Source organism: Myripristis murdjan, chromosome 18, assembly GCF_902150065.1.
Source record: "Myripristis murdjan chromosome 18, fMyrMur1.1, whole genome shotgun sequence".
NCBI lineage: Eukaryota > Metazoa > Chordata > Actinopteri > Holocentriformes > Holocentridae > Myripristis > Myripristis murdjan.
Window position 1 is genome coordinate 2,866,187 of NC_043997.1, and position 14,129 is coordinate 2,880,315.

A 14,129-nucleotide genomic window follows, 5' to 3' on the forward strand; every position below is an offset into this window, starting at 1 on the left:
CATACTTGCTACATTCCAAGCTAGCTACATGTTCCAAGCTAACTATCTAGCTTAACTACCTAGTTTTGCTAGCTTGAAAATTTACCTCTCCACTGTTCCCCACAATAATTCTTTTTCTCTTTAGCCTTTACCTATGATGTTAAAAATGTATATAGGGGAGAGTGGGGTAAATAGTGCCAATTTTTACTTGAAGTGCCTTTAAAGCGAGGGGGTTACAGTAATGCCTCCAACTAAAATATGCACATATAGTTTAGGATGTTGTGCATCCCTGGGAACAATCACTTTGGATCTTATATAAACTGTTTGAGAAATATAGCTTTCGAAAAAAAAATGGTTTTGTGGCACAACTTGCCCCCGGTGCGGGGTAAATTGTGCCATTAGAGAGAATACACTGGGGTAAATTGTGCCATTGATAATTGAAGTAAAACAGATCATTTTAATCTCACAAATGATAATGCTATATAAAAGCAAAACAAATTCAACACAAAATTATTTATTTAACATTTCTTTATTATTTTAACAAGATCACAGGCCACTTTTCTATAACGAGGCCTAGCGCCACATGAACACATACCCAGAACAAAATAAAAATTCCAAAATGAGCACCTGCAAATCATCTTCATCTGAATCTGACTAGTTTTAGTGATCAAAGGTAAGAAAATAATGTACAATAACAATAAAATACAAGAAAGTAATATATAGTATATAATCACAAGTTGTGCCACTGGCACAAATTACCCCAAGGCCCTTTGGCACAAATTACCCCAAGCCCACCATTTTGAAAAAAATGCATCCCCCAGCTGTTTTGAGCTAACATCATGATAACTGTATAGACTCATGGTGTAGCTTACTAAAGTACTAAAACCTGTGTGAACTGTTTTCAAAGTTTTCTATAATTGTTCAAACACAGCAATCAAAAAACCTTGATCATAGAAATTTTACTTTGGAGGGCAAAAAAATGTTTTTTGAACTGAAATGTGCTTACCTCTCAAGCCATGTGTCTCCCTTCTTTGCAGGAAGAGTGAAATGGATGCCTCTTCAAAAATATGTGGTCACATGACCAACTTCTTCTATAGTTTTCTAGATAACAGGGGTGGCACTACTTGCCCCTTGGCACAAATTACCCCACTCTCCCCTATCCAAAAACTAACAGATTTTATTCATAATTATTACAGTTGAAATAAAATGTTTAGGCCTACCTTGATGGACTGTCCACTGCACTGCTTGTCGCAGGAAGCATATTAGTCAAGACCGAAAATTGAAAAAGCCCCTTAGAAAACAACATGGTAGGCATTTTTGAGGAAAAGCACTTTATCTGTTGTTTCTGTATGATTATTTAATGCTCATAATTATAGATTAATTAGCATAATTATTGATTAGTCGCCCAAAGTTAGAAATGGCTATCAGTTTCCTATTTATCAATATTCTAAATATGATTGTTTGGTATCATTGTAAAGGGGACCTTCTCAGCTTTCATTTAAGCCCATGGGTGTCTCTTTCTGACAAACACAGAGGTCACATGACCTCCTTAAACCATAAATTACACACATTTTCCCACATTTTTCTCCTAAACTATATAGTTTCTTTTATTCCTGTGGGATCAAGGGATATCAAGGACCCAAAAGACAACATCCACAATACCTAATGGACTTTGAGGATTCAGGAAATGTATGATATACCCATACTATTTCTTTGTGAGAGGTTATTGTGAGCCTAAAGGCTGAATTATGCTTCCGCGTAGGAAGAGCGGACGGAGGTTGTGCGAAGCACGCATTTCCTACGCAGCGCGTGTGTGTCCAACATACCTCTGCAAACACACAGAGCAATTCTCCTCCCACCATCGTAGACCCTGTGACGTATGGTCGCTGCTCTTCTGTGGCGAGTGGACGAGTCGTATAGGTGCGGGCACTCTCCAAAGTTTTCAAACACAACCGACGAGTCCTGACACAACAGTTTAAAAAAAAAAAAAAAAAAAAAAAAAAAACGGCGCTGACGGCACAACAACAGGAATGTGACGCCGGTTGCAACGAAATGCCGGAAATGATGTACTTCGGCGGACCAATCACAGCTCTTGTGGGGCTGCGGAGGGTCCGCGTAGTTACAATTTTTGGGAGGCGCGCGGCAAGGCTCTGCGGCGGTCGCACAACCTCCGTACGCTCTTCCAACGCGGAAGCATAATTCAGCCTTTAAAATAGCAGTAACTGACTCAGGCCCATTCACCTCCATTCATTCTCCAGCATTACGTAAAAACGACCTCACCAATTGTTTACTGTAGATATAATGATATTATTACTAATACAAATGTGACTAATCAATAGCTATGCTAATTAATCAATAATTATGACTAAACGGTAACTTTTACAGTTTGGCATATGGCAGAAATGCATTCAGCATTAAATAATCATACAGAAACAACAGATAAAGTGCTTTTCCTCAAAAATGCCTACCGTGTTGTTTTCTAAGGGGCTTTTTCAATTTTCGGTCCTGACTATATATATATATGCTAGCTAGCTCGTTGGCTAGCTGGCTTGCAGTGGTGGTTGTGGTGGTGGGGGCAGAAAGTGTTTGAGATACTGAGTGTGAATAACTGTATTTTTTCTTAATTTAATGTGTATTTACATTTTTAAAATATTTTAATGAATCATTTTAATATTTGTATTCATTTTAACAAATCAAATGCCTGCTATGGCCACTAGGGGGCGATTTTGTGATGGCCCAATACCCAGATTTGCTTGAAATATATCCACCAACACATCTACTAAATTTTATGCTTTTATCACAAAATGAACGATTGTTGTGATATATTGAGCTAAGCTATATAGAACCATTTGGTACACGGCTTTCAGTTTATATCGCAAACCAAAAAAATGTTGTCAATGCCACTTTTTTTAAGTTCTCTTTTGGATGTATAAAAAGAAGAGAACCAGTGAGCTGTCAGCCCCTCTCACCCCCAAAGAAAAACCCAAATGGCTGAGGACTTTGCAAAATGAACATCCTGCAAAGCCTCTACAGCCGACTTCTATGGGCTTATAGGAAGTCCTCCAGCCTCTCTCCCTGTACTCCTACACCAGCTCCTGGTACTTAGAGCATTTCCTCTCTTTAGCTTCCTTAACCCGCTCTACCCAGGGCACTGTGAGCTCCAGAATGAGCAGGTGTTTTGAAGCCTCAGAGCTGATGATCATATCTGGGCGGAGTGTTGTTGTTGTGATGTGAAGGGGGAACCTCAGCTGCTTTCCAAGGTCAACCTGCAGCTGCCAGTCAGAGGCTGTGTGGAGGAGGCCTGTTAGTGGATGTGTTCGGGGTTTCCCTCCAGCTCTGATGAAGGGGACTGCCTTCTTTGGAGCATGAGGGTGTTTGCTGGTGCTGATGGCTGTGGGGTGTCATCTACGCTGATGACACCCTGCTGTGTCCACAGGTTGAACTTCTGCCTGTGATGCCTTCACTGTCCCTCAGACGTCTTCATGTCCTCTGCTTCCACAGGGAGAAGATGATCTCCAGCATCCTGCTGCTGCTGGTCCTGACCCCCTCTGTCTGCGGTGAGCTCACACCTTCTGTTCATCACACTGAAACACAAGTTTCAGTCAAAGCAAGAGAGTGTCTCACCTCATTGTCCACAGTGTCTCTTTCTCTCTCTCACAAACACATCTGTATATATATCAAATGCTTCCAGAACAACCTGATTGTGCAGAGTTGCATGCAATGCTAAGAAACATCCAAAAATGTCTTTTAAAAAGCTGGGTTTGCTTTTAAAACATGTCACGTCAGCAGGTCAACATCATGCATATATGGACTCATATATATCATATACTCACTTATACGCCACACTGGTGGTGCACATTTGGACACGTATATATATTTTGTCAGTTAACATTAGAGGAAAACACACCAATTACACGTGCAGTGTTGCCTCAGTCAGGTTGACTGGATTATTTGTGTGCTTCTAAAAACATTCACAGACTCTCTGAGCCTCACTTTTCTTCACCAACCACAGAGTGTTCCCTTAACCAGGTTCAGCTCAGCTCTTTGGAGAGCAGGTAAATATTGTTCCTCTCTCTTCCCAAACAGGAAAACTTGTTATGAATGTGAGCCAGACGTCCTACCAGGCCAAGGAGAACAATAACATCACCTTGGAGTGGACCTTCATGCCCATCATACCCCTCACCAAACTGAACATCTATTGCTTGTTTTGGTTGTCCGATCACAGGACTTCCAAGATTTTATGTCATCTACAAGACGGTGTTGAACACCCAGAGTCTCAAGATGAGCACTTTACAGGACGAGTGTTTTTGGCCAAAGATGACCTGAGAAAAGGACTCATCAGGTTCCACCTGTCCAGACTCAGTACCAATGACTCCGGCGTTTACCAGTGTCATGTATTCAATGATGGTGACGATGAGGCCATCAGTGAGTGCTTGCTCAATGTCACTGGTAAGTTGACTCAGTTGACTCAGAAAAAAAAGTCTTCTCACTTGTTTAATTTCTTATTTTTTTAACAGTAGTGCCCCCAAAACCACTGATCCACCGGGATGTCCCGACCTTTTGTCTGTGGCATAGAACTTGAATTGGAGTAGACTAGACTTTCCTATTCCGATCAACATAGCAGGATGGTCATTTTTATGTGAATAGTTGCTGTTGCAGCAAGCTGTGGCTGTGTTGCACTGGTCTAACTTCTGTAGATCATAGTATACATTAACAAAGTTAGTGAGGTGCGTTACCATGACAGCAAAAGAGGTCAAGGTACATTAAAGTTATCTTTACCTAAACCTTAACTGCTAGACAAAAAAAAATTTTTAATAAAAGCCAAGTGCAGCACAAACTTCTCTCTGTTTTCTGTTAAAGTTGCACTTTGGTTTGAAGTCCTGCAGCCTCAGGTGATCAGCTGGACTGCCCAAACTTTTGTTTTCTGAGTTTGATCCTGACTGACTTCATGCTGAAAAAAGCAGTCAACTGTCAAGCCAAAAACATGAAACTCTGAGCAGAAAAAAAAACAACAACAAAAAAACGAACAAACATTTCACTCGCACAGAAAAGGAAAGGCTTCCCCCTGCTGACAGAAACATGCTCTGTGTGATCAGGATAGTTTTGTTAAATTTTCCATCATAAATGGAATGCAGTTTTTACTTTACTTTTTAATTTTCTCTAGAAGTGGTGTAAATGCTCTTGTGGTGGACACGCTATATATCTGAAAAAAACTCCAGCCTGTTTTCTCCATACAGCTGCAGACCGCCACCTAGCAGAGGCTCCAGAGGAGAAGGGAGATGGAGGATTTGTAAATCATGTGCCAGCAGCTGCAGCAGTCCCAGTAATAGCAGTTGCTGTTGTGGCTTTTGTTGCTCTACCTCTCGTAGCTCTAAAATCTCTAGCAGCATCAGCCTGTCACCCAAAAGAAAAACAAGGTATACTGGCTTTTCCAATTTTTTGACATTTTTACAAATATAATGTGTAATTTTTTTCATATATACCATGCTTTTTTGTTGTCATCGCTTAGTGTTGTGACACTTGCTATTTTCATGTTCAGATCGGCACCATCATGGGGATGACCTGGAGAGCGTTCCTAACTCAGACAGAAATCAAGAAACTGTGTCGTCCCGAGCTGCTCTCTGTGTGAATCAATGCCAAATGAGTAATGACATTCACAAACAAAAATGCAGTGAAAACAGATTTGAAGAGGTTTAGAGGAAAACATGATGCTTAAACTGAAAGATCAGTCTTATTAATACTAAACTGTATTTATTTGGTTAATGTTTTAACTCTTCACAGCCTGCAGCACCAGGTCCCAAGAACATTCAGCCTCAGCCATTATCATCTCAGAACTGAGACTGAGAAACCTGCCTTTAAATGTTATGATCCATATAAGTGGACCAGTAATCCAGTGCTAATCCTGTTATCATCCAGTCATGTTACAGCTCTGTGGTCAGGGTGTGTCCTGACTCGACATCCTGTCAGTGTTTTTTCAATGGATGCTGTTGTGACTTTTAAGATACTGAACTGCTGCTGATGGACAGCTGGCACCTTGCATTGTAGTGCCTCTGTGTGTGTTGTTATATGCAACTTTTTGTTTTTACTTATAAACTGATAGTTACATTGTGCCTTATGGTCTTTGTGTCTTGAGACTCTAAACTGCTCCTAGGTGTCAATTTGTTTGACATTGTTCAGGAAGAAGTACAGGAACAATCTGTATCAGTTATTCTGAACGAGATGTGACTTTATCAGTTGAGGGGAAACGTCTGTGACAAGACTGAATGTCCTGAAGCTGCTCAGGTGTGACTGTAAAATATGGCAGCAGGTTTGCCTTGTATACATTTTATATGTAAGCTGCTTTTGTAAATACAGTTTCTAAAATAAAGATTTTATTTTCCACTCATTTTACTGTGAATTTGGCATGTGATATTGGTGAAATTTATTTGCTTTCACTGCTTGCAAACAAGACGGAAAAGTTACAATTCACAACAGAGGCACTTTGAACCAGACCGACTTACAGGCAGTGTAAAGGAAAAACAAGCAAACATTCGTCAAGTATCAGCAGGATTACTACGATTAGAGAACAAAAAAAAAAAAAAAAAAAACTCCTCATGCAGAACAAAGTGCACAAGGAATAGCATTATGACCAGCAGGTGGTGGTGTTGTCATTCTTGCAGGAATTTAAAATACTGTATATATATTTAGACTGCTACATGTTCAGAAGGATTTTACCAACATGCGTTGACTCTTCATTGTAATAAATTTTATGGTTTGTGTAGCACCAGGCAGGAGAGCTGCTCAATCAATTATATTAATGACCAACTCATTCAAACTTTTAAAACATTTGAAATGTGACCTGAAATTTAATTAAAGCCAACTTGTAAAACAAAAATAACAAAACTAAACTGAGAAAAGGATTTCCCTCATGAAAGGCAGCAACATAGCTCATCCTGTATCTCACAAAAATGGAGTAGAAACTGGTCAATATGTGTGAAAGTATTGATCAAATTGCTCTGCAGTCTGATCGGCTGAATGTTTTCACGCGTTTGAAAAGAACAAACTGCAGAGACCAGACCCGTGTGGAGACACACAGCCAGAACAACTACAGGAGTGTGTGTTCAAGTTGGAGAAATGTGGTCAATTCTGATCAGAGTGACACGGCGTTTTGGCGACATCTAGTGGCCAAATATTGGTACTACATGTGTCTTTAAGTGTGTAGTAGTGGAGTTGGTGGTCAGTATGAGCTGGAGTTACAGACTCAGACACAGTGAGTGTGAGGGATGTTCATTGTGTTCTCTGTGGAAAACACAACAACAAACAACAAGACCGACACCGTCTGAAGAGAAAAAGAACAAAAGCAGAAGAAGATTCCTGGTGCGTCAGCAGGGACGGTCGGTTCTGTCCGTTCAGGTTCCTGCAAGTTATTGGTACTACATGTGTCTTTAAGTGTGAAGGACTAGCAAGACTGGTTCCAGCACGGTGTTTTTAACAGACTTCAAAGGTCTGTGGTTCCAGCAGTGATCAGATTCTTCAGGGAACATTTCTAGATGTGGCCTCGATCCACAGCATCGTCCAGCTGTTAGTCATGTCTCAAATGGATTTTTTCGCTGTTACTTTTGTTCAGCACTGTGAATGCACTGTCTGTTCTTGTTGTTAACTATTTTGTTGTCTGTATGCATTGATTTGGTGGTAAATGAGTTTCTCACCAATCAGTTCAATAAAGCTATCTATCCAGGATGAGCCGGCTGTGGACTGAACACATCTGTTTCCTTGGTAATGAGACACTGCTGGGAACAAGAAGGAAAAAGAGAAACGGCTTCAAACGTTATCACACCATTTAAATGGATGGGTGTTAACGCTGCACCCATGGTCTCTGCCACTCAGAATCAGGCCCCAGGGCACCAGGCCACATGGAAATGCTGAAAGAGATATGAAGCTGTTTTTTTTTTTTTTTTTTTTAATCAGCAGCCAGAGAGTGACATGTTTTATCTTGATAAAACTATCAGAGTCATAATTAAACTCATGGTACTCCAGTCATGGCAATAAAATTATATGATGATTGAGTGAACTTTATACTCTTCAACTCCAATGAAAAATGAAATAAAAAATGTCAGTAAAACGGAAGGTCACAAGCTTCAGTGAGGTGCTGCTACCAGCAGATACAGATACAACATGTACGTGGAGACAAGAACACATAGCCTCAATATAAATACATATCATCATGTAGGTAGGGCGACAGACACACACACACACACACTCACACACACACACACACACACACACACTCACACACACACACACACACACACACGCACACACACACACACACACACACACACACACACACACACACGCACACACACAAACACACACACACACAATGTAAGGTGGGTGAGTGTCAGCTGCAGGGTCAGACTCTCTCCTGTGTCTACTTGACATTCAGGATGAGGTGACTAGAATCACAGTAGAACAATAAAAGTAGACATCAGGGCTCACAAAAAGGACCAAAGGAAACCACAAAAACATTTCAATACGCAAGGACATTGACATCGTTGCCTTAACATACACATCTGTCAAGAATCACAGCAGTTTATTTGACAGATGGAGAAAGGAGGGTGAACCAAAAACTGAACCAAAATCAGCGCCAGGGTTGGCAGTCCTCAAGATCAGCAGGTTTATGACTCTGTGTCCTCTGTTTTCCCCCTCACTGATAACAAATTGAAAGGAGTTCATCTTATCTTTTATTTTCTTATCACCCCTTACTAAATAGCCTTTCATTCATAAACTAGCCATTCTAACAGAGCCCTCCCTCTCCTCTCCTGAAAACGTCACGTGACGCCCAGTGATGAGGCGGAGCAAAGGTGTTTGGATTGGACAGTCTGATCTGGGATGGAAACTAAAAAGACGTCCTTTGTACTACAACAGTTCAGTGTGTAGGATATTCCTCTTTGATGAGTTTACTTCCCATCGTCCAACACACCGTCCAACCACTTTTGGATATGCGAGTTTCTTAAAGTCAGAGTCATCTGAGGTGTGTGAGGACAGAGGCCTGAAATCTCTAAAACCTGCTGCATGTGGAGAACTGGACACCAGGTAAGAGTTTGGTTTAAAGGCTAAATGTGTATGTATACAGTATATTTACATATATATATATATTTACACACCATATAAATGTATGTGTGTGTGTGTGTGTGTGTGCATAATATGTCATGTTTTGACTTTTTGACACATGAACTCTCGTGTGAATATCTCATGATGAATACTGAGAATCGATAATAATAATAATTGGTTTGGTACTGTGAGTGCAGTGAGTTAGACTCTGAGCTCTGTATTGTGACCTCACATAAACATCATAAATCATTCATGTGATATGTGAGGAGTCTGAGTGGAGCAAAGTCCCACGACTATCACACAACTCTGCTGGCCTCTGGGTGCTGGGTGTCTTTCCTTTTCCCTGTGACTGGCAGAGGTGGGCCAGGTGGATGAGCCACACCTGAAAGGAGAGGGCTGACCTCTCTCTCTCTCTCTCTCTCTCTCTCTCTCTCTCTCCCTCCTCCCTGCCAGGATGGTTTGGTATTCTGTTAGATTTATCTTGATTTACATATTTATTTAAAACCATAGTAATCTGTCTGGTCTCCCCTGTTTTTGTTTGAACTCTGAGCAGGGGAATATACATATAAAAAGATGTAGACTGATAACGTATAATTGTTAGTATAAAGACTACCAGACTTGGTCCAGCCTTACTGAAAACATTAATCTACAGGGTGTCCATAAAGTCTCTTTACAATTTAAAAAATCTACTACAAAAGCAGCTGATGAGATATGTTAATCAGATTTGTTCTCTGTACTCAGTGGTTATCAAAGTTTTTAATCACATTTGTGTATTTCAGGTACCCTGTTGATGAAATAGGTTCTGTTAAATAAAGCCCTAAAAAAATGGCTACACCTCAAGAAAAGGCACAATGTGTATCGTGGTTTATTGAAACAAAATTGGATACGCAGACTCCATGAAACTATAGGGTTCTGTTAAAGATATGGTGTATGGAACAAAGATACGGGACATCAATGACCTGAAGCAAAAGATCACTGATGCCGTTGCCACCACTGATGAGGTTCTGCTGCAGCAAACACAGCAAGAAACGGAGTATCGTCTTGATGCGCTTCATGCAACTAATGTTCCCCATATAGAGGTGTATTAAATGAGGCCAAAAAAAACTTCAATATCCACACCTCATTTTGTAATAATTTCCACAGTTTTTTGCTGTCCATTTGCTTTTGTAATAAATGTGTTAAATTAAATAACATTATTGATATGTTTCTGGTTTGAATAATTTATATTCATGTTCTTAATTTCCACCTTTTGCAATATTTCATCTTCATTTAACCAGGAAGGCCACATGAAAAGCCCCTTGCGGTTTTTGGTCTTCCTTCCACATTTTCTTTCAGATTGTTGTTCTAGGAGCGGGGTTTTGATTTCAAACATGGGGGACACAGTTGGTACAGGCAGAAATCCTCAGAAAGGCTGTAGTTTTTCAGATATCCCTAGTTAAGGTGAAAGAAAACTCAACCATGGCGATGCACCACGGCCTCTCCCTGCTTACCTCCTGTTGAACCTGCTGCTGTCCCTGTTAATTTACAGATGCAACAAATCATTTTCAGCAAATAAAACAATAAAAATGATGTCAGGGTTTATATTTCAGTGGGAGAGACAGAGGTGTACAGTAAGGGTTAGTAAGTACGCAGCTCTCAAATTAGTTTGTTTAGCACCAATCAGTCGCCCAACTGAAATACCCCGTTAGAGGAAGATCAGTAATACTGTTTATTTTGGGTGTAACAACACATGTACATGTGTAGAACCATTTGGTACACGGCTTTTGATTTGTATCACAAACCAAAATAATGTTGTCAATGCCACTTTTTTAAAGTTCTCTATTGGATGTATAAAGAGATGAGAGCCACTGTCCCAACAAGACAGCCGAGGCGACGAGACAGGCAGCGAGCTGTCGGCCCCTCCCACCCCCAAAGAAAAACACTCCAGTGGCTCCAGTGAGGCACTGAATTACGCTAAGACAAACTAGACTAGCTTGTTGCAGTGTGGCAAGTAATGCCATTACCATATCAGAGAAGATCATCCAATAACAGCAAGTCTGGTGTTTGGAGCCTCTTTGGTTTCTCTGTGAATAATGAGGCGATGGTGAGAGAGAGGTCGATAGGAAATAATCACACCTGCTGCACAAGAGCAGGTTCCACCAGGAAAACTTCAAATATGACAACTCACCTACGCTGATGACACCTCGCTGTGTCCACAGGTGCAACTAGACCTTCTGCCTGTGATGCCTTCACTGTCCCTCAGACGTGTTCATGTCCTTCCACAGGGAGAAGATGTTCTCCAGCATCCTGCTGCTGCTGGTCCTGACCCCCTCTGTCTGCGGTGAGCTCACACCTTTTGCTCATCACACTGAAATACAAGTTTCTGTCAAAGCAAGAGAGTGTCTCACCTCATTGTCCACAGTGTCTTTCTCTCTCTCACACAAACACATCTGTAAATCAAATGCATCTAGAACAACCTGATTGTGCAGAGTTGCATGCAATACTAGGAAACATCCAAAAATGTCTTTCATCTGCTCTTGATGTTTAATCTTGGAATACCTTAAAAAGCTGAGTTTGCTCTTAAAATAATGTCAGGTCAGCAGGTCAACATTATGCATATATGGACTCATACAGTATATCATATACTCATATATGGACTTTACACTGGTGGTGCACATTTGGACAGGTATTTGGGCAATGAACACTAGAGGAAAACACACCAATTACACATGCAGTGTTGCCTCAGTCAGGTTGACTGGATTATTTGTGTGATTTTAAAAACATTCAGTCTGTCTGAGCCTCATGTTTTTCTCTCTTTCCATCAGAAACACTTGTTATGAGTGTGAGCCAGATTTCCTACCAAGCCGAGGAGAACAGCAGCATCACCATGGAGTGGACCTTCACGCCCATCATACCCCTCACCAACCTGATCGTCTATTGTTGGTTTTGGTTGCCCGATCGTAGGACTTCTAAGACTTTATATCATCTACAAGGCGGCGTTGAACACCCAGAGTCTCAAGATGAGCAGTTTGCAGGACGAGCTCGATGGGACAGGGAGGACCTGGGAAAAGGACTCGTCAGACTCCACCTGTCCAGACTCAGAATCAACGACTCCGGCATTTACCGATGTGAAGTGTTCACTGAAGGTGATGGGGGTTTCAGTGAGTTCTTCCTCAACATCACTGGTAAGTTGACTCAGTAGAACCCTGTAGAACTTTCCTCACTATTTTCACGTGAGCAGCATAAAGCAGGGATGTTAGACCCTGGAGGGAGCGTCAGCCACACCTGGCTTTAGCACAGAACCTGATTTGGAGGAGACTGGACTTTCCTATTCAGATCAACATAGCAGGACGATCATTTTTATGTGAAGTTGGCGTTGCAGCGAGCTGTGGCTGTGTTGCACTGATCTAACTTCTGTATTCCAGTTGGTAGTAGACCTAAGAAAACTCTTTAATGACCATTTTATTCGTTTCAAGTTCTGTGGTCAGTACCGTGCACACAAGTATGCATTAACAAAGTTAGTGAGGTGTGTTACCATGACAACAGTAAAACAGAATGAGCTACATTAAAGCTATCTTTACCTAAACGTTAACTGCTAAACAAAGAAATTCTTAATAAAAGCCAAGTGCAGCACAAACTTCTCTCTGTTTTCTGTTGAAGTTGCAATTTGGTTTGAAGTCCTGCAGCCTCAGGTGATCAGCTGGGCTGCCCAAACTTTTTGTTTTCTGAGTGTGATCCTTACGGACTTTACGCTACTTTTGGTTTTCAAAATGTGTCAGTCAGCTAGGAAGGCATCATGCATTAATGCAGCTTTCCCAGGACCTGCAATCTGAAAATCACTGATCTTTAGAAACAAATAAATTCTCCTCCATGTTCTCACTTCTCTGTTGATCCAGTTGGACAGCAGAGAAAAGTGGCAGTGCTGTATTGTTTTATTTTTTTGTTCAAAGTGCTCAAAAAACAGTCAACCGTAAAGCCAAAAACACAAAGCTCTGAGCAGCACAAAAAAAAACAAAAAACAAACAAATATTTCACTCGCACAGATAGAGAAAAGCCGCCCCCTGCTGCCAGAAACATGTTCAGTGTGATCAGGATAGTTTTGTTTAATTTTCCATCACAAATGGAATGCACTTTTTACTTTTTAATTTTCTCTAGAAGTGGTGTAAATGCTCTTGTTGTGGAAATGCTATATATCTCATACAAACTCTGGCCTATTTTCTCCATTCAGCTGCAGACTGCCACCTAGCAGAGGCTCCAGAGGAGAAAGGAGATGAAGACTTTGTAAAGCGTGTGAGAGGAGCTGTGGTAGTTGTATCAACATTAGTAGTTACTGGTGTGGCTTTTGTAGCTGTAATTCACACAGCTGTAAAACGTCTAACAGTATCAGACCATTGCCCAGAAGAAAAACAAGGTATGCTGGCTTTTCCAAGTTTGTGACATTTTTAGAAATATAATGTGTGATTCATGCTTATTTTTTGTTATTGATAGTGTTATGACACTTGTTATTACCTCATGTTCAGGTCGGCACCATCAGGAAGATGACCTGGAGAGCGTTTCTAGCTCAGACAGCAATCAGCAAGGAGAAACTTTGTCATCCCAAACTGCTTTGTGAGTTGATGTTACACAATTAATGACATCTACCAACAAAAACGCAGTGAAAACAGATTTGAAGAGGTTGGAGGAAAACATGATATGTAAACTGAAAGATCAAACTTAATAACAATAAACTGTATTTATTTGGTTAATATTTTAACTCTTCACAGCCTGCAGCACCAGGTCCAAAAAACACTCAGCCTCAGCAATTATCATCTCAGAACTCAGACTGAGAAACCTGACTTTAAATGTTATGATCCATATAAGTGGACCAGAAATCCAATGCTAATCCTATTATCCCCCAGTCATTTTACACCTTTTCCTAACCAGTGTGTCCTGACTGTCGGTGTTTTTTCAAGTGATGCTGTTGTGGCTTTTAAGCTGTTATTGTTTTATATGTCCTCTCAGCCTTTTGTGGCTTTATTGTTTTTTTATGTACAGTGTCTAAGTGTCAGCACACTGAACTGCTGCTGATGGACGGCTAG

The 14,129-nt window shown here is 40.8% G+C and overlaps 1 protein-coding gene across 1 annotated transcript in view; it reads left to right on the forward strand.

The window, feature by feature from the left end:
- The window catches only part of LOC115376982 (uncharacterized), a 44,913-nt gene extending 30,784 nt beyond the window's left edge, over positions 1-14,129 (forward strand). Inside the window, exons 5-11 of the mRNA XM_030076834.1 lie at positions 5,217-5,396; positions 5,519-5,650; positions 11,315-11,392; positions 11,877-12,236; positions 13,280-13,341; positions 13,572-13,659; positions 14,086-14,129. Coding sequence (XP_029932694.1) covers positions 5,217-5,396; positions 5,519-5,650; positions 11,315-11,392; positions 11,877-12,236; positions 13,280-13,341; positions 13,572-13,659; positions 14,086-14,129 — 944 coding nt within the window. The remainder of the gene's footprint in view (positions 1-5,216; positions 5,397-5,518; positions 5,651-11,314; positions 11,393-11,876; positions 12,237-13,279; positions 13,342-13,571; positions 13,660-14,085) is intronic.